Consider the following 21,925-nt stretch of genomic DNA (forward strand, 5'->3'; position numbering starts at 1 on the left):
GACCCTCCCGCACAAGGCCCCCATCTACTCTGGAATCCGATAGTTCTGTCACACCTTCCTCTCTCTCCCCTGTCCCCAATCATTGAGGCAGTCATCCACCACCCCCCCACCCCCCACCTCACCAGCAGCACATCTGCACGTGCTCACTTGCCTTCCCCTCAATGCTAATAAGGAAACTGTATGGAACTTGCTGGAATGTTCCACCAAACTGCCTGCAACTGATCTGCCCTAACGAGGGGCAACTCCATTAAAAACTCAAGAATGGCCAGGCAGGCAGGCAGTGCAGGAAAAAAATGAGCTCACGACCAGCTCCCCGATTTTCTGAGGCTGACCTGGGAAGCGCTGGATGCAGCAGAGGTGAGCCGGGACACCCTCTTCCTCCCAGGAGGACGCAGACCCAGAGGGGCTATGAAAATGCGGCCTGGGAGAAAGTCACCGCCTCGGTCAGTGCCAGGGCAATGACTCCCCCGAACCGCGAAGCAATGCCGGAGAAAACTCAATGACGTCATCCATGCAGCAAGAGTTGTGTGCTGAACCCCATTTTGCATCTTCCCCCAAATCTCCCGCAGATCCTCCCATCCCCAGCACCCTGCATGCTTCCAGCTCCTGACCTCCAAGAACTTCTTTCCTTTCCCCCCAGTGAGCCCTACTGTGCTTGCCCTCTAAGGGCCACCACCTGATACTCTGCCGGAGTCACGCCACCATTTCTTTCATAGCTCCTTTTGTCTCCACAGAAGACGACCGAGTACAACACCTGTGAGAGGGCGAAGACAGGGGGCGGTGAGCCAGACCTCCGGGTCTTCACCCTCTTTGAGGAGCGGGCACTGGAGCTCTCCAGAGAAGGGGAGATGCGGGCTGTCAGTGACAGCATGGTCGGACTGCCGTCAAGAAGTGAGTACCTGTCATTCCTCCACTCACTTTGAGGCAACTTCTCGGGGGCATGAGTTTCGGATGCGAGGGACAAGATGTAAAGGAGATGTACGAGGCATGTTTATTTGCATAGAGAGGGTAGTGAGTCCCTGAAACTCACTGCCGGGAGAGGTCGTGGATGCAGATATGAAAGTGACCTTTAAGGGGCATCTCTACAGCTATGTGAATGGGATGGGAATAGAGGCATATGGCCCCCGGAGTGGCAGGGGCTAACAAATCAGATGGGCAGCCTGGTCACTACAGGCTTGGAGGGCCGAAGGGCCTGTTCATGTGATATAATTTTGTTGGTGCTTTGTTCTATATTCAATGGAGACATGTGAGTCTTGTGTTTGGCATCCTGGATTCCTCTCCCTCCCTTGCACTTAACCTTGTGTTGCAGAGACAGATCCGGACACCCTTGGGTCTTCCGGACCACAGGCCCTGGCTACGGCTCTCACCCATCCCGATCACAACAGCTCGGATGAGTCCTCGGAGGATATGGATGAAGGGACCTCTGAGGGTGGCACCGTTTATCCGTCAGCTTCCACCTCACAACTCACCATCCCAGAAACTGACACGTTGGTGGGTCCAGTTAGTGTTGAAGCTTTGGGGTCACTCTCTGGTGAGCACGACGCATCTGCTGATGTACATCAGGTAAAGGAGGGAACGTCAGAGGCCTCTGGCAAGCGGGGGCCTGCCGGAGGCGAGGACACAGCTGACCCCAGGCTACCTGCTGGGCCTCTGAGATCACTTCTCCCTCAGCTGCTGGAGGTGCAGCAACAGAGCCAGGGAATGCAGGAGGGGCTGACGGCCACAGTGGACCAACTGCAAGGCTGCTGGGAGGAGTCCCAAAGCTTTCAGGTGGACCAGATATTGCCAATCTTGCATGCTTCCCAGGCCAACACTGCAAGGGTGGCGTCTGCAGTGGAAAGCCTGGGGCAGGGGATCCTCACCATGAGTGGCAGGCTCCAAGTGATGGCTGAGTCACAGCAGGCTACAGCTGAGGGACTGAACAGGCTTCTCGAGATTCTGCAGCCCATGGCTGAGAGGCTCGAGAACTTGCAGGAGACCCAGCGGGACAGCACTGAGACACAGCGGGCTATGGCAGCAACCCTTGAGAACATGGCCCAATCTCAGAGGGCCACGGCTGAGGGCTTGCAGAGTGTGGCCCAGTCTCAGAGGGCACTTGCTGCGGCCACTGAGAGATGGCCCCTGACTCAAGTTGCCATCGCAGAGGGATCGACCACCATGGGTAGGACGCAAGTGGTCCTCCAGGACTGGCAGTGCCAGGTGGATGCTGGAGCTACTGGAGCTCACTGCAGAAGCACCACTGTCCCATTGAGTGACCCAAGGGCCAACAGGGACACCAAGGGAGGAGGAAAGGCTCGAGCCCACATCGGGGCCTTCCAGCCAGGAGACTGCGGCTGTGGCTACACATTCGGACTCCCTCCTTCCTGACACTGAGGCATCTCAAGGGCAGCAGGACAAAGAGGGTGTCATGGAAACATCCAAGACACCTCCAAGCAGGCCAACCCATGGGGTGAGGTAGGCAGCTGGCCCCCTCCACCTCTGATGTACATTCTGGGGAGTCACTGAGACGTAGTTGTAGCCATGTAAGGTTAGGAAGTTGTAGTTGCACTGAGATGGCACGGGTGAAGGGCTGCACTAGTTAGAAAGAAATGTAAGCACCGTAACGTTTTCTGTTCACAAGTTTTTATGTTACAACAGCTTATATAAACACCTTTATTGTAAATAAATGTTTTTTCAACACCTACCTACGACTAATTTGTCTCGATTATGATTCCTGTCCCATTGATAATCACCCGACGGATGCCTCATGCTGATGTCAGTTGGGGAGCCCCTCAATGCTGTGTCACTGAGAAAAGGAAGCCATTGGTTTCACATACCCCATGAGCAATTCCCTCCCATCCCCCATCCCACCCGCCCCAGGGCCCTGTATGAGGGTTTCCGATCCCTTACCCACTACACAGACATGGGCCCAGGTGCCAGCGTGCATGCGGAGCTCAGATAGGAGTCAGACTATTTTGCTCCAGGGCATCATCATAATGGTGCTTAGCAAGTTGTCATCATCCTCCTGCCTGCCACGAAACTCATTAACACAGCGTACCCAGGCCCACCACTCTGGGGTGACAGTGTGCAGGATATATAGAAGGGATTGGAGGGCGGTGGGGGGGAATGGAACCCACACTCACCATTCCCTAGCGACTGAACCACCTGGTTATCAGGGCCTCCCTTGCTGCCCTCGCATGCCTCAGTTGAGCTGTCAGCCCTCCACCGCCTGGCTGGTGTTCCAAGACATGCTCTTCCTCCTCTTCCTCCTCCTTCTGCTGATCATCCTCCCCAGTGACAGCTGGCTGGTCATCCTCCCCGTCCTCTTTCTCCTCCAAGAGGTCACCTCGCTGCAGAGCCAGATTGTGCAAGGCACAGCACACCACCACAATGCAGGAGGAGATCAGGGGCTGTACTGGAGGGCCCCTCCAGATCGGTCCAGGCACCAGAATCGCATCTTGAGGAGCCCAGTGCACCTCTCCACTATTGCGCGGGTGGCTATGTGGGCCTCATTATAGCGGGTCCCCGTCTCAGACACAGGCCTCTGCACAGGCATCATCAGCCATTTCTGAAGCGAGTAGCCCATATCACCCAGGAGCCACCCCTGCGGCCTGGGCTCCTCCTCAAATGTCTCTGGGATGTCCGAGCTCCTGACAATGAAGCTGTCATGCATGCTGTCTGGGTCTCTGGCGCAGACATGCATGGTTATGGTTGCATAACATTCAGGGAGTGTAACCCCCTCCTATTAACAAATCTTCGTGGATTCTGTAGGGGCCTTGAGGGCGACTTGTGTGCAGTTGATCGCCTCCTGCACATTTGGCATCCTACAGCCCGGGCTTCCTGATGGGCCTGGTCCAGGTTAAATTTGATGTACTGCCCAGCCCGGGCATACAGGGCTTCAGTGACCTGCTTGACACAGGTGTGCACGGCTGATTGGGAGATGCCACAGACATCTCCGCTAGGGGTCTGGAAAGAACCAATCGTATAGAAGTTTAGACAGGCCGTCAATTGGGCAGCCACCGAGAGTGGGTGCCTCCCCCTCCCCCAGATTCCAGGTTCTGCAACAGGTTGCACAGGTGTCGCAAGGTCTCTTTCGGAGGCAGAGACATCGGCGGAACACGGTATCCGACATCTGCTCGAAGGACACTCGTGCACGGAAATGCCGGGGTCTCTGCTCCCTCCTTCTCCTGCGCACCCCCCTTTGGGCGAATGGTGGCCACCTCCTGCCTCTGGTGGTCGTCTCCCTCTGGTCCTGTAAGTGATAAGGCCTGGGCCTCCTGGGCCCACAATTCTTCCTCCAGCTCCTCCTCCTCCTCAGCTCCAGCAGCAACCAATAGAACAACAAGATTGGTTGCATCGCAAAAGCCATCTCATCACTCTGAAGGTGGGAGGGGCGGAGGTGGAGAGGTACAAATGTGGAGGTTATGCAACGCTGCTTGCCCCTAGCACATCCATGATCACAGCCCCTCCACCCTCCAATTCCCCCTGCCACATGCTCCCCACAATCACAACCCCCCCCCATGCCCCCCAATCCCCCCAGCCACATGCTCCCCACAATCACAACTCCTTGCAAAGTTGAGAGGCTGCAGCAGTGCTATCTGCAAGGGCTTTGTGTGCATCCTTCAGCTGGAAGTGAGCTGAGTGCATTAGGACCCAGCAGCACTGCAAGACCCAGATCAGTGCTGAGACCCGGGTCTGTGCTGCAAGACAAACATTGGAGACCCTGCAGAGTAACAGTCCCCCACCCCCCACACACACTCGCTGAGCTGCCACGAATCCGAGACAGAAAATGGCTGCAACAACAAGACACCTGTGAGTAGCAGAGAGCCCTCGGACGCCATGCATGTACCTCCTCACCAACCCTCACTGATGAAGCACCTGAATCGGACTTACATTGAGCAAGTCTGTTTTGCACTGATTCAGGATTGGCGAACGCGGTGGTAAAGGGGGAAGTGCTGGTAAATTTGGGCGGGCAGCTCATGAATTCAATTTAAATGCCCAACTTTACCACGTTTTCACCCGAAAATGGGCGCAACGCAATGGTAAAATCTTTCCCTTCATGTCAGGGGGTCTAGCCTAGAATAAATGCATGGGGTTATGAGGATAGGGCCTGGATGGGATTGTTGTCTGTGCAGACTCGATGGGCCGAGTGGTCTCCTTCTGCACTGTAGGATTCTATGATTCTAATGGCAGATCATGGAAGAACCTCCCATTGCTTGGTCCTCAAATCCAATTAAACTATACACACCACAGTTACCTGTTATAAATATGCTCCCCTTCATTAATTCTATTTTCACCCACAGTTTTCTATTCAAGGTCAGCAGTGATTAAAAAAGCACAACTTGGAAAACACAACTTGATTGCACATCATTTCTAGCAAGATATCTTATTGTTTTTTGATGAGTCTGTATTAGCACCATATGATTTGTATCTTTGGCAATACTTCTGTGCGATTTTCAACTGCACCCTCCCCACATTGCTATGAAGGAAGGATGGCTGGCATCTTTTGAAAATTGAAAATAACCTTCATCCACCTTTGATTCCCGAGGCCTGTCTGGTGTAATTTTCAGGCGAAGATGCAAATGGGAGACTAGACCGAAAATAAACAAGGATCTATTTATGTATTCAAATCAGGTCCTATGCTGGTTGTACGAACCCATTTATGATTTTCAATACCAATTGCTGGAGTGTGTTCTGCACAAACAGCACATCCATTAGCCCCAAGGTGTGAATGGCATAAACAACTGTCCTTAGAGGGTTTTTAAAAATTCATTTAGGGGATGTGGGCGTCACTGGCTAGGCCAGCAATTTATTGCCCATCCCTTGAGAAGAGTGTAGTGAGCTGCTGTCCATGTGGTCAGAGAGGGTGTTCCAGGGTTTTGACCCAGCGATACTGAAGGAGCAGCAATATATTTCCAAATCATGATGGTGAGTGGCTTGGAAGAGGACTTCCAGGTGATACTGTTCCCATGTGTCTGCTTCCCTGGTTCTTTTAGATGGCAGTGGTCATGGCTTTGGAAGATGTTGCCTTGGTGTGTTCTTGCAGTGCATCTTGTAGATGGTACACACTGTTATCACTGTTCCTCAGCAGTGGAGAGAATGAATGTTTGTGGAAGGGGTACCAATTATGCACGGTGCTTTATCTTGGATGGTGTTGAGCTTCGGAGTGTTGTTGGAGCTGCACTCATCCAGGCGAGTGGAGAGCATTCCATCACACTCCTGATTTGCTCTCTGTAGATGGTGGCAGGCTTTGGGGAATCAGGAGCTGAGTTACGGGCCAGAATATTCCTCGCCTCTGAGCAACTCTTGTAGCTACAGTATTTATATGGCTAGTCAGTTCAGTTTCTGGTCAATTATAAACGCCGCACCCCCCCCCCCACCCCCCCGATGTTGATAGTGGGGAATTCAGCGATGGTAATGCTATTGAAAGTCAAGGTGCAATGGTTGGATTCCCCCTTGTTGGAGATGGTCATTTCCTGGCATTTGTGTGGTGCAAATGTTATTTGCCACTTGTCAGACCCAGCCTAGATATTGACCAGGTTGTGCTGCATTTGGACACGGACTATTTCAGTATATGAGGTGTCACAAATGATACTGAACATTGTGCAATCATCAGCAAACATTCCCACTTCTGACCTTATGAAGGAAAGAAGGTCATTGATGAAGCAGCTGAAGATGGTTGAGCTTAGGACACTATCCTGAAGAACTGCAGGAACTGAGACGTTTGAAATCCAATTACCACAACCATCCTGCTTTGTGTCAGGTATGACTCTAACCAGCAGTGAGTTATTCCCCCGATACCCATTGATTCCTGATTTGCTTGGACTACTTGAAGTTATACTCAGTCTAATGTTGCCTTGAAATCTAGGGCAATCACTCTCATCTCATTTCCAGACTTCAGCTCTTTTGTCCATGTTTGAACCAAAACTATAATGAGGTCAGGAGCTGAATGGCTCTGTTGGAACCCAAGCTGAGTATCCATGAGCAGGTTATTGCTGAGTAAGTGCTGCTTGAGAGCACTGTTGATGACCCCTTCCATCACTTTACTGATGATCGAGAGTAGACTGATGGGGCGGTAATTGCCCAGGTTGGATTTGTCCTGTTTCTTCCATACAGGACGTACCTGGGCAATTTTCCACATTGCTGGGTCGATGCCAGAGTTGTAGCTGTACTGGAACAGCTTGCCTAGGGGCGCAGCCAGTTCTGGAGCACAGATCTCCAGTACTATTGCTGGAATGTTGTCAAGGGTCAGAGCCTTTGCAGCATCCAGTGTTTTCAGCTGTTTGTTGAGTGAATTGAATTAGCTGAAGACTGGCATCTGTGATACTGAGGAAGTCTGAAAGAGGCCGAGATTGATCATCCACTCGGCATTTCTGGCTGAAGATTGTTGCGAATGCTTCAGCTTTATCTTTGCACTCATGTGCTGGGCTCCCCCATCATTGAGGATGGGGTATTTGTGGAACCTCCTCCTCCAGTGAGTTGTTAATTGTCCACCACCATTCATGACTGGATGTGGCAAGAATACAGGACTTAGATCTGATTTGTTTGTTGCGCTTCTACCTGTCACTCGCTGTTTGGCACACAAGTAATCCTGTGCTGTTGCTGCACTGGGTTGACTCTTCATTTGACAAAGGGTCATCTGGACTCAAAACGTCAACTCTTTTCTCTCCTTACAGATGCTGCCAGACCTACTGAGATTTTCTCGCATTTTCTCTTTTGACTTCATTTTTAGGTATGCCTGGTGTTACTCCTGGCATGTCCTCCTGCACTCTTCATTCACTCCAGGGCATTCCTGAAAAGGTAAACATTATTTTAAGGTGTTTCTGGGGCCATGTGGAGCATAAATGTTCATCCTTGTTCACAGAAAAGTAATTTAGGCTGATCAGCTACTCAGTTGCTTGTCCTTGGCTGAAGTTTCACCATGAAAATTTATGTTCTTAAAAGGCTGGGCCCTCTCGCACCCACTTTAGGTGAAAGCAGAAAATTACACCCCATGTGTTCTTAGAACACAAAACAAGTCAGTGATTATAACATAATTAAAAAGACTCAGGCCTTTCAGCAATACTCCTTATTGTGGAGAAATGTAGGAGCAATTCTGAACTTGCAACAAGCCTGGTCAGTGATGTGTTGGAACAGATCAATGGGATGAAAGCCAACAAGTTATCCACTTCGATAGCAAAGGTAGGAGGACAGATTATTACTTGAATGGGTGTAAATTGAGAGAGGTGGATACTCAACGAGACTTTGGAGTCTTTGTGCATCAGTCGCTGAAAGTAAGCGCACAGGTACAGCAGACAATAAAGAAGGCAAATGGCATGTTGGCCTTCATAGCAGTTTTGGTGTCCTTATCTGAGGAAGGATGTCCTTGCTATAGAGGGAGTACAGCAAAAGTTTACCAGGCAGATTCCTGGAATGGCAGATCTGTCATATGAGGAGAGACTAAGTCGGTTAGGATTATATTCACTGGAGTTTAGAAGAGTGAGAGGGGATCTCATAGAAACATATAAAATTCGAACAGGGTTAGACAAGATAGATTCAGAAAGAATGTTCCCAATGGTGGGGGAGCCCAGAACTAGGGTCATATTTTGAGGATAACGGGTAAACCTTTCAGAACTGAGGTGAGGAGAAATTTCTTCACCCAGAGGGTGGTGAATGTATGGAATTCACTACCACCGAATGTAGTTGAGGCCAAAACGTTGTCTGATTTCAAGAAGAAATTAGATATAGTTGTTGGGGCTTAAGGGATATGGGAAGAAGAGGGGATCAGGATATTGAATTTGATGATCAGCCATGATCAAGATGAATGGTGGAGCAGGCTCGAAGGGTCTAATGGCCTACTCTGGCTTCTAGTTTCTATGTTTCTATGTTTCTAAGTTGTAGGGCAAGTGAGCAATCCTTTCTGCTACATTACAGACCAGGCAATGACATTGGAAATTTGGTTTTTTTTGTTAATCATAAAGTCTCTGGTGCAAGGAAAGGATTGCCTTGCTGTTATAGAATGCTCTCAGTTTTTATTTTTATTATAATTAATACACTTTGCCAGTTCATCACACAAATGGTAAAAGGTGAAAATGAACCAGATGCTTTAGTTCCTTCCTGCTAACAGTTTGCTCAACCTCCTCCATTACGCTCTCACTAGCTCCGAAATCTGGAGCGATATTAAGATCACACGGCAAACAAATAGCAGATTGCAGCAAACCCTCAATGTAAGTTGCAGACAAGTTGCAATGTCAAGGCTTTACAAGATACTTTAATGTAAATGTGATTGAGCGTATTAATGAGGTAAACATTATTCATTTTTTCTCACTGGAAAACACACATTCTTGTATCAACGGATACTGTTGTTTAGAAATTGATTGCAGAACAACAATTTTAAATATTCTAACCAAAGCATTAATTTTAATAATATGTGTAAAATTGAATACAGTATTGCAAGAACCTGTATTTGATCTAAGATAGTTTTATAATGAAGCTAGAATAGCGAGTTGGCCCACCGTTCACATTCTAATTTACATTGCTATTAATCATTTATTAAGTAGGTTGTTTGGTTTACCCTTTTCTTTTGACATTCTTCCACAATACTTTCTGTTTGGAATTTGCAGCACTTAATATTTTTCGTCCAAGTAACAAGTTGTTTGATATAAACATTTTCTTATTTTATAAAAGCTATATTTTTGTGGCACGAAGAATGAATTTGTTTATGAATTGCTTCTCATCTTTTGCATGCCTGTTGTGTTTTACTCATTTTGCCAGTTCAAACCAGATCAGCACCAGGTTAGTGTTTATCACTTCAGAAAACTGGGATGGCTTCTGTATTGGTTGTGTTATTTGTGGTGGACTGTGTGTGGCTGGGATCTTATCGGCACACTGTGGCTCCTGACTTTCGGACCAAATGCAGGTCCCAAGCCTGCGTGGGTGAACAACGGGACAACGGTGGCAATTTCACAAGCAAAGGCCAATTAATGGGCAATCACCGGCTCTGCAATCCAATTAAGGATGAGGTACTGTTCCAATCAGAGAGCTAGCAGCTCTGCAGTGTCAGTGATAGAGGTGACCATTGCTGAGGCTGCAAAGCGCCTCCATTTTGAGGTGCCCTTGAGGATGGTAGGAGATTTGGTGATGTGCCAGTGCTAACTAGCCCCTGCGATCGGAGAGGTGAACCCTCCACTGGCAGCACCGATGCTGTGGAGGCAGCCATTGCCACTGGGGCTTCTTCCTGGGCCATGAAACCTCAGGAAGGTAAGGTCCCTCCCTTGGAAGCTGCTGGGAGACTGCTTTGATGTACCAGGTGGACTCTCCACATGTTGGTAGAATGACGTTGTGGGTGTAAAATGACCATTGTTAGGCCAATTAAGCATTTTATTGGTCATACACCTCCAGTGGCGGTGGGCAGTTGAACTATTGCCGTTTCTGTATTTGGAAATATCCCATGGCTTCCTTCCCAATTCCTTTCCCCACTATTTTACTAATCCTCACATCTCAGAGCTCATCTCCAATGGGTAAAATCCCAGCCTATGCCTCTTAAATCTTGAAAAATAAGTATGGGGTTTCTACATAAAATATTACATTTTTCTGAGGTTTGGTAATGTTTAATGAAATTGTTGTTTTGAGTGAGCAGATGGGTCTGAATGGTAAAAGGTGTCAATGATTTTACTTCCATTGATTTTGTATCTCGGTTTCTCAGAGTTACATAGCTCTTGAGACAAGAGCATATGAGCTGTGATCCTACACCACCTCAGGAGCTAGATTCATAGAGGTTTACAGGTTGGAAACAGGCCCTTCGGCCCAACTTGTCCATGCCGCTCAGTTTTTACCATTAAGCTAATTCCAATTGCCCACATTTGGCCCATATCCCTCTATACCAATCTTATCCATGTAACTGTCTAAATGCTTTTTAAAAGACAGAATTGTACCCGCCTCTACTACTGCATCTAGCAGCTCGTTCCAGACACTCCCTGCCCTCTGAGTGAAAAAATTGCCCCTCTAGACCCTTTTGCACCTCTCCCCTCTCACCTTAAACCTATGCCCTCTAGTTTTAGACTCCCCTACCTTTGGAAAAAGATGTTGACTATCTCGCTGATCTATGCCCCTCATTATTTTATAGACTTCTATAAGATCACTCCGAAGCCCTCCTACACTCCAGGGAAAAAAGTCCCAGTCTATCCAGCCTCTCCTTATAACTCAAACCATCAAGTTCCAGTAGCATCCTAGTAAATCTTTTCTGCACTCTTTCGAGTTTAATAATATCTTTTCTATAATAGGGTGACCAGAACTGTACACATTCTTCCTCCCATCTTCTCAATAGCCCAAAAACCGTAGAGCCACCTCCTTTTTCTCTGACATCTGTCTGAATACCAGCAAGCACTATCAGGCCCTGCTTTCCTCTACCCAAACTGCTTACTACTCCTTGACCATCCTGGAGTACCAAATAACCTCCAATCTTATCAAAAAATGGCAGAGTGTTGTTTCCAGTGAGAAAACCGGCGTGTTTCTCTCCAGATCTTACGACATTCTGCCAAAAAAAATCAAGGGGACATGTTTCATGTTGTCATACAGGAGGGGCGGGGCCTCTGGCAGAAGCCCACTGCTTAGAGGTCAGGGCGTCATCTTTAAAGGGTGCCCCGGTCAGAGTCTGAGTAAACCTCCCACTACCTCCACCCCCGCAGCCCACCATGAAGGTCTCAGGACTTCCCTCCCCATCACCCATCAGAGTCAGCCCTCTTTACCCCGCCCTCCCCCCATACAGTCTGAGCCTGCACCCAACTCCAACACTTCCCTCCCACCCAACGATTATCCCCTGCTCCTCCCAGCCACCACCACATCCAAGTGAATCTCCACCCCCAACCCCCCACCTCATGAGGCTCTCATTAGGATCTGCCCCTTGGCACAGGTTGCCACTGCCAGGTTGACATGGCGCCAGACTGTGCCAAGGAGCAGTGCCAGGCTAGTCCTGGACAATGGCCCTCTCGCCTGGGGGCTATGCTTACCTCTACGACCCTGGGTGACCCCCCCCCCACCACAAGTTCACGTCTATGGCGCAAGTGTGACGTCACGCCAGCGCCTGCTGACTATCCGATGAGGGGGGATGTCCCAGAGAGAGTGCTCTCTAATGACATGTTAATGTATTAAAATGAGTTCTCTGCGGTTCTGCTGTGTTTTTCACTTACTCCACCGGCGCGGGGCAGTAAGATCGGAACTTGGAAACTCGCCCGCGTGAATTGCGCTCTCTGGATTTTGAGCACGTGCCGCCAGTCCCACAGACAGAGTACGGACTCAAAATCACCTCCAAGTTTCTTTTCTCCGCTACCAATCTCTTCCTAAACCCTTGTCCCTTCTCATTTTCACCTCTATTCATTGCAAAGTGTTCATGGACTCTATAATTAAACTGAAGACTATCTGTTCAGCTGCATCACTCCCCTTGCCAACCAAGACACACTTCTGCCAAGGCTAACAATGGGAAATTAGAGATGGGCAACAAATGCTGGCTTAGCCAATGGCACCCACATCCATGAAAGGATAAAGAAAAAGGTTTGAATCTGCCTTTACACTAAACTCTTATCCTTTGTAGTTGATCTCCTGGCTCTGTGAGTTCATTTGTCCTTGAGGCCACCTCCTGCTCTCTCGTCTTTCTTCCTATTAGCTGCTGACCACATAACCTTTACGACATTAAAGGTGCTATATAAATGCAAGCTGTAGTTGTCTTTGTTAAACCTTACAGGAAAATGGCATTAGCCTTGAGGGAGTCAGGAAAATCAGCTCCGTTTATCCCTCAGTAACTTCCAAAATAGGCCAACACATTTAAAAAAAAACTTGCTCCCAAAGGCCAGAGATTTAGTTCAAAATGCAATTGCTTTTTATTTGTGTGAAATGATGTGCTTTCTGGGACAAACCAAGCAAAAGAACAGGAAGCCCCATAAGTTTGTAATCTCTAATAAGTTTGTGCTGGCATCAAGAACGTCTATAGGCAACTGTACATCCCAGTACAGTAAAACCCTGAACTTTGAGAGCTTGTCACTCTGTAGATGGAAGATCTCCTGCTAAAATTTGCTGACCTCCTTGCACTCCCGCTAGTTGCAAATGCGAGTGACCAGAGAGCCACAAGTTTCTTGTTAGTCCATCAACATGCCACCAGAATCCAATCAGTCATAAATTTATCTATGCCAATCTACAATTCCTTGAGATTGTGTGTAACCCTTTCATATTCAGCAGCATTTTCCTTCACAATTGCTGCACTTTCAGTCTGCTTTGTGGGAGGTGGGAGATTACTGCTCTCTGTCAATGGTGAGCTGTAGCAGCGGAGCATAGCCAGCTGTCTGTCAGCAGTATTTCCAAAGTGTGAGCTCAATGAATATGATCGATTGCAAACATTTGTACTCCTTTGAAGGAAGGAATAACATTTTAAACCTCTTCATCTGTTCGAGTAACTCTGGACACTAAGTGCATAAAGTCATGCTTAGCATCTTGGGCCCTATCTTCAACAATAGATAAACAATTTGTTTTATGCAGAAAAAGAATCTTGTAACACTGAACAAATTTCTTTTTTTTAACATAGTTCAGAACATTGTTGCACGAATCATTCTGCCCGGAAAATCCGAAGTGTGGCCGCACTTGACTGTCAACTTGGCCAGTGGGCACCATGGACAGGGTGTTCCCCTTGTGAAACCAAAAAGGTACGATTTCATAGACTAAGGCAAGTTAACTTTTCATTTAGGGAAATAATTTGATAGAAAAATGTAAGGAACAAGAACAAATAAAATGGAAAAATGCTGGAAATAAACAGCAGGTCAAACTACATCTGAAAGAGATTTATGAAAAATTGTTTTTTGTGAACTTCTTGCACATAAAGCTGAGACATTAGTATCTTTCAAGACTCCATTGTCACTGTCAAGGTCTCCAGATCAGTTATGTTGGAATTAAAATTCCGTTAAGGCTACCTCTGTTCTACCCTATTCACATTCCATAAGCCAAACTTTCGAAGTGCTAATGCTGTTTCAGAAAACCGAATAAGAAAAAAAAACTGGTGGAACATCCAACATTGACCAAGGCTCCAGATTCGATAAAATCGACTCTCCTAAGTAACATCTGGGAACTAAAACCCACACAAGGAGAGCTGTCCCACCATCTACTCAAGCAAATGCATGACAGTGTTTTACTCACTGTATCATAACTTTGTGGCTACCAGAGCAGATCAGAGGCTGGGGACCTGCAGAGAGTGACTCACCTCCAGATCCCCAAAACCTGCCCACCATCTACAAGTTAGGAGTGAGATGGAATACTCTCCAGATGGATGCAGCTCCAACAACACTCAAGATGCTGGACACCATGTGGGAGAAAGCAGCCCATTTGATTGGCACACCATCTACAACCAGTCACTCCATCCACCACTGATGCACAGTGGCAGGAGTGTCTGCCATCTACAAGGTGCCCTGCTGGAACTCACCAAAGCTCCTTTAGGAGCACCTTCCAAACCCATGACCACTACCATCTAAAAGGACGAGATCAGCAGACACATGGGAACACCACCACCTGAAGGTTCCCCTCTAACCCATTCATCATCCTCACTTGGAAATATATCGCCATTCCTTCACTGTTGCTTGGTCAAAATCTTGGAATTCCCTTCCTAATAGCACTGTGGGTGTACCTACACCTCAGAGACTGCAGCAATTCAAGAAGGTAGCTCAGCACCACCAAGGGCAATTGGAGGTGGGCAATGAATACTGGCCTAGTTAGTGACACCCGCATCCCATGAATGAATTTAAAAAAACCTTGTCTCCTCCATCATCATCGAAGGGTATGTCCTATCCCACTGGTAGAGTTGGTGGTATAGTGGTATAAAGTCAGGAGATAATGGCATTGGAGCCCTCAACATTGATTTGGGACCCTGTGATATTTTAGGTCAGGCATGATCAACTTCCTACTGAAGCAGCATGCAACAGACAGAACTAAGCAACCTTAAAACCAATGTCTCAGATCAAAGCTCTGCAGTCCTGTCACACCCAGTTGTGAATGATGGTGAACAATTAAACAATTAACCAGAGGAGGAGAAGATTTCACAAGCATTGCATTAGTGCAAAATAAGGCAGATGCATTTGTAACCACCTTCAACTAGAAGTGCCAAATGGATGAGCCGTCTTGGCCTTCTCCTAAGCTGCCCAGCATCACAGAAGTCAGTCTTCAGCCAATTCAATTCACTCCACATGATATCAAGAAATGGCTGAATACAGTAGATACAGCAAAGGCCATGCTGCCCTGATGATATCCTTGCTATCGTACTGAAGACTTGTTCTCCGCAACTACCTACGCCCCTAGCCCAGTTATTCCAGTACAGCTACAACATTGGCATCTACCTTATAATGTGAAAAATTGTAAAGGTGTACCCTGTCAACTAAAAGCAATACAAATCTAATACTACCAATTAATGCACACCAGTCCATTCTCAATATCAGAAAAGTGATGGGGGAAGCTGTGGGGGGTGTGGCGGGGGACTGTGATGAGGGGGTGGGGGTGGTAACTATTAACCAGAAACTTCACTGGAACAAGTTGGGAATTCTGTGAAAAGTAACTCACCTTCTAAGCCCCCTGTTCAGTATTTACAAGACGCAAGAGTGTGATGGAATACTCTCCTCTTGCCTGAATGAGTGCAGTTCCAATGTCACTCAAGAAGCTTGACACCATCCAGGTTAAAGCAGCCTGCTTTATCTGTACCCCATGCAGCGTCTTAAACAGTCATTCCCTTTCACCACTGCCACGCAATGGCAGCAGTGTCTACCATCTTCAAGACGCACTGCTCCTTCGACATCACCTTCTAAACCCTTTGCTACCTAGAAGATTAATGGATGCATGGAAACTTTGCCATCTCCAAACCACACTGCAACCCAATTTGGAACTATGTTGCTGTTCCTTCACTGCCACTCTGCCAAAACTCCAGAACTTCCTCTCAAACAATATTTCATCACTTGTGTCTTGAGTTTCTCCACTTCCTTCTCAAGATCAGTTTGGTTTGGAAAATAAATGCTGGTCTTGCCAGTGATGCTCATATCCGCTGAGTGAATAAAAAGTAAGAGCAATTGATTTGGCAGATGCAACCCATCATACCTCTAACCCGATGTTGAGTTCAAAACAAGTGAGTTTGTTTGAAAGAATTCCAAGTTAACTTTATATTGATGTAGTGTACACTGAAGTACCCTTGTTACTTAGAAACTAAAAGCTTTCTGATTGCTTTGGAAAGTTGTTGTGTAAATAACAATAGCATATAAATATTAAGAATGGAAACAAACTAAAATTGTGTCCAGGCATGACCAGAATAGAGTCATTTCAGGTCAGCTTTGTGAATATTGACAATGGGGAGGATTCTCCGCACTCATAGAATCCCGACAGTGCAGAAGGAGGCCATTCGGCCCATCGAGTCTGCATCGACAAGAATCCCACCCAGGCCTTATCCCCATAATCCAACACATTTACCCCACTAATCCCTCTAACCTATGCTTTCCGGGACACTAAGGGACAATTTAGCATAGCCAATCAGCCTAACCCGCACATCTTTGGACTGTGGGAGGAAACCAGAGCACCCGGAGGAAATCCACGCAGACACGGGGAGAACATGCAAACTCCACACAGACAGTCACCCAAGCCAGGAATTGAACCCTGGTCCCTGGAGCTGTGAGACAGCAGTGTTAACCACTGTGCCACCGTGCCGCCCACACTCCGTGTGGCATTTTTTGCATGGCAGCGAAAGGCGATCTGTTGTTGGCCAGTGCGGGATCTTCTGGTCATTTCCCATTGAATCCATCCCTCGGTGCTGGGAAATCCGTGGTGGGGGTTTGCTGTTGATGGGACCAGAAAATCCCGCCGGCGGGATGAGCCAGAAAATTCCACCTAATTTTTCCCATCCTAGATTTGGTCACTTCATTTCTCTCTGAACAAACAGGGAAGATGAATGGGAGAATAAAATATCCAATTTACAAGTATCGTTAGATTCTTACAATCACAATGCATGTTAGGAAAGGGTGGCTGTTATCTATGGCTGGAGTTACAGCGGTACAGTTATGTTTCATGTTAAGAAACAATGATCCTATTCTATTCAAATAGAATAGGAGAGGCAAGTTAAGTCAAGTCATAGTGGTTGGTGATAGCAAATGGATTTTAAATATCTACTGAATGTAAGAAAAAAGATTGAAGAAGTTATAAGTGTCCAGTTTTGGCTAAGGTGGTAAAGAATCAGTTTAGGTGAGATACTATGTAATGATTCTTGACTGTAATGGAGGGCTCCAGAATTTCCTGGCCAGCATCATTATTTCTGAGCTAGTTGCATAAACCCAGTTAATCTTAAAACAAACATGATTTCAAAATAGCTTGCATTTGATCAGACATGCGTTTTTTCGGTTAATCTATTACACATGTTATCTTTTGCAAGGAAAATATTTGTATGAATGTTTTCACTAAGACAGATCAAATATTAAGTGAGACGAAATATTTACTTCTGGGATTTGATGACTTGCTGAAAATGTTGCATCTGTTAAATTATTGCAGAAAGACAGGCTTGAGAATTGTATAACTGAATCTGTAGTCTATCACTCTAACAGCACCAAATTCCCATAATAATTGATAACATTCTGAAAGCAGCAACTGAGATTTTTGAAAAGTAACAACACAATAATCTCTGTGTGTAGGTATGCACCTGATGTGTGGAATGTCAGTGGTTCCGTGAAGGCAGTGTTGAAGTAAGACTGACACTTTCCTGCCTTTCAGGAATTGTAAGAGATTTAACAACACCAGGCATTTTCAGGAATTGTGCCATAGAAACATGGAAGAACGGAGCAGGAGAATCCCCTTTGAGCCTCCTCCTGCTCCGCCATTCATTATGATCATGGCTGATCATCCAATTCAATAGCGTGATCCAGCTTTCCCCCATAACCTTTGATCCTCTTCTACCCCCGAGCTATATCTAACCCTTTCTTAAAACATACAGCCAAAAGAAATTCTCAGCGCCAAGTTTGCATAAAAACTGGAGTAAATCCTGCTGGTTTTATCAGCAGGACTTTCAAAATGAATCTCATACACTCTGTATATCACAAAGTGCCCTAGCGTGAATCGCGCTAGAAATCTGTGGGCGGGGCCTATTCCCACTGGAGAGGCCGGCATCATAGCGCTGAGCAGGCCACTGTGTATTCTCCGATCTGTTATAGCTGAGATCAGTGCATGTCCAGTAGCCCCGCACTGCTGGCCTACAGATCACTGGCCAGCTCGATCGCCGGCCAGCCCTGTGACCCCGCAATGCTGGTCGTGTGACCCCGCCACCCAATCTCTGGCCTCCCAGACATGTCCGGCCAAGCCCCGATCCCCGGCCCCTGTCCCCCCACAGCCAGCCTTCGATCTTCCCCCACCTCCTCCAAGCAGTCCCAATCTTCTGATACCACCCACAGCCCCGACCCGCCGCGCCAGCAGGCCAGCGCGCCCCCCCCCCCGCCCCCCCCGACCCCGATGGCCAGCCCCGATCGATGGACTCCCTCCCTCTGTCACTGTGAGTGCAGAGTGCCAGCGGGACCCCCCACTCCCACCGATTTCCCCCCCTCTAGAGGCCGTGCCCCTTATAGGCCCTGCTCTGCTCTGGCCCTACCCCCTTGGCTCTGCCCAATGCCCAGTGAGTAGTGACAAGGTGCCTCTTGGGCATTACCACTTTTACTTACCCCTTGGGCAGTGCCAGCGGGCCAGGCTGGCACTGCCAAGCTGGAAATGCCCAGGGGACACCCCCCTTTACCCCCGATCTCCTGGGGGCCTCCATTCACTCCAGTGGGGTCGGCCTGCCAGCTCCCTGCTGGTGGGGAGCTATTGTAAACCTCACTGGAGTGAAACACTCCTGGTGAGGGGGGGTGGAAAGAGGCTAGCGGGCCCAGAGACTTCAGTTCTGGGCCCACTAATGAGATTTTAATCCCCACTAACACAATTAATTTAGCTCAGCGCCGATTTCCGGAACAGAGCTGATGGCACTGGAAATGCGGCGGCTGGAGACGGGCGGAGGCCATGGTGCCCAGCGGGAAGCCCTCTTCACGGCCTCCGCTTAAGCCTCCCGGCCCACTGCTCTGCTACAGCTGGGCCGGGAGGCTTAAGCGGGAGAATCACCCCCACAATGTTTTAGCCTCACCTGCTTTCTGTGATAGCAAATTCCAGAAGCTGGCCACTCTCTGAGTGAAGAAAAATCTCCTCAACTCTGTCCTAAAGTTATAGAATCATAGAATCCCTACAGTGCAGAAAGAGGCCATCTGGCCCATCGAGCCTGCACCAACTCTCTGACAGAGCATCCCACCCAAGCCCTCCCCCCCATCTTATCCCCGTAACCCCACACATTTACCATGGCTAATCCGCCTAACCTATGGATTCTACAAACAGATTAGTTGCCAGTTTGTTTATTCTGGCAATTTTTGGTGCATGTTTTTATAGTTGCTTGAATTTGCTGAAGAATGCAGGTAATAATGTGGCAGCTGCTGAAGGAGCATGAGGAGATGGAAAAGGAGGAGGAGGAGGCAGAAGGGGAAAGGAGACTGCAAGTTGGACAATCCCTTTCTGCTTGGGCTGTATGTGACCAACTAAGTCAGGTACAACAGCAGTTATGGTAACCACATTCACCAGCAGTACCACACTCCTTAACTCCCCTCTGTCTTACCTGGATAGTCACATGAGCAGCCTGGGAATGGAGGGATACAAACGATTGGTCTAGTTGGACCAAGGAGCGGCACAGGCTTGGAGGGCCGAAGGGCCTGTTTCTTGTGCTGTACTGTTCTTTGTTCTTTGTCACTGACCATCACTTCATTCTCTTGGCCACGAAGCAAATGAAAGCTCGACTGACATTCCAAACCATACTTATAAGTTGAATCATGCTATACTACATACAAATGTCAATGAATCACCCTCATGCATTCCCTTTGTGTCTGTCCTCTGTGTGCCTTTGCCTGTCCCAGTGTTCTGACAATGTGCTGCAGCATGGCCGTTGGAAGGCTGCTGAATTTCAATGAATGGGACTGCAGATGTCCTTAGTGAATTACCTTGAACAGCTCTGAGCACCATCTCAGCATGGGGAGCAGCAGTGTGGGCTGGCTGGCTGGCTGGCTGACAGGTAGCAGCAAAAGCACTGATGGAGTGAAAGGGATGGGATCACAAAAGCTGCAATCCAGAAAGGGGACAGCAAGTTTGTTCTCCATGAAGCCAGCGCCACTCCCATAAGGGAGGGAGTGTCAACAACCCTAGTAAATTTGAGGGAGGACAGATTGTTGGATTTCTGCGATACTCGGCTTGCCCCTCTCAATACTGGTATCCATAGCCATGATGGGAACTGTCTGAGCTTGCACAGTAGGATTCGGCCATCAAACCTTACATCATGGCTGGGTCCAAAATTGTATTGAGTTGACCATGAATAGACTCCGGAAAGACTCCAAGTTCTGTACAAAATCCTGTGTTAATTTGGTGTTGGTCTCCTCCATGCTCTTAAACGTTGAATGCAGATTATGTTGGGCGGCACGGCGGCACTACCGCCTCACAGTGCCAGGGACCCAGCCTCGGGTCACTGTCAGTGTGGAGTTTGCACATTCTCCCCGTGTCTGCATGGGTTTCCTCTGGGTGTTCTGGTTTCCTCCCACAGTCCAAAGGTGTGCGGGTTAGGTTGATTGGCCATGCTAAATTGACCCTAGTGTCAGGGGGATTAGCAGGGTAAATACGTAGGGTTATGGGGATAGGGCCCATGTGGGATTGTGGTCGGTGCAGACTAGATGGGCCGAATGGCTTCCTTATGTACTGTAGGGATTCTATGATGGTTATCTGACGGATTTCCTAATGCGCCACATATTTTGTTATGGATGCTGATGCACATGAATTCTGCTGCAGAGGACTCAGAGGACTTCCATGTTCCAGCTGTGACCTGGAACATGGAAGTCCTCTGAGTCCTCTGCAGCAGAACTCATGTGTATCCTTGACCAGAGCTTCAGGTTGCTTGTGCTCCATAACTCCCCATGTGCAGATCCTTCTTGAATCTATTGTCTAAAGTTGTTTGTTTTTGTTTCTCTTCCTGCATCTAGTGGTGCACAAGGCAAACTTTTATCTGTTCCCATAGCGAGGTTTTTCCTGAAACAGGTTGCCAGCCTGTTACCAGAGGCTTATAGTTTGAGGGATGTCACTCTGCATTAAGCATGGCTGATCAGGGGTCTCTCCCACTGTTACTGTCTGCCACTGATGTATAAAAGAAGGATTTTGCAGATTGAAACTCAACCTATTAGGTTACATTATGAACGCACCTTCCTTGGCCATCAAGTCCTGGGGTGGACTTGAACCCAGAGCTTCTGGCTCAGAGGCAGGAATGCTACAAGACTTCCATTATCCAAAGTACATTCTGCATTTTTCCTTCCACTAAACTCTAATAACCAATTATTTAAAGTTGACCTTTATGGTAGTAATGATTAAACTTTATTCAGCAAAAGTAAGATTAATATATTACATTATCTGTGCAATAGTTTACGTGGTATAATTGACAGTTATATTATCTTATTATGGCTTGGGTAAATGTTGCAGTAATAAATGGTTACCTGAACCACTGGCTTGTCCTCAGTGTCTCCTTAAAACTTCTACATCTTCTGCTTATTTGGAACCCCTTCTTTTACTCCTTTCAATAATTCAAAAGCACCCAATTTTGATAGCCCATCACTGACTTATACCCATCATGTTATCGTCCAATTTTAGGGGTATAAATATACACAAGGCCCCTATTTGCTTATGTCTCATTTTATGACCCCTCCCCCAATCATTGATCTTAATTATTGGGGATATTATCCCCACATGCAGCTGTGGCCACATAAAGAAACATATCCCCATTCTGACTTTTACTGTTCTCATTGAGAGGCATCCTTATCCAAACGAGGATAAAAAACATCAATCCCTCCTATTGTGCCTTACCAGATTCTAT

At 47.6% G+C, this 21,925-nt stretch overlaps 1 protein-coding gene across 1 annotated transcript in view; it reads left to right on the plus strand.

Annotated features, from left to right (window-relative positions):
- The first annotated feature begins 9,557 nt into the window (after positions 1–9,557).
- c8a (complement component 8, alpha polypeptide) overlaps positions 9,558–21,925 on the plus strand; it is a 45,539-nt gene continuing 33,171 nt past the window's right edge. The window contains exons 1-2 of the mRNA XM_078218473.1: positions 9,558–9,753; positions 13,532–13,649. Of these exons, the coding sequence (XP_078074599.1) occupies positions 9,668–9,753; positions 13,532–13,649 (204 nt within the window). The 5' untranslated portion in view covers positions 9,558–9,667. The remainder of the gene's footprint in view (positions 9,754–13,531; positions 13,650–21,925) is intronic.

Source organism: Mustelus asterias, chromosome 8, assembly GCF_964213995.1.
Source record: "Mustelus asterias chromosome 8, sMusAst1.hap1.1, whole genome shotgun sequence".
NCBI classification, from domain to species: Eukaryota; Metazoa; Chordata; class Chondrichthyes; order Carcharhiniformes; family Triakidae; genus Mustelus; species Mustelus asterias.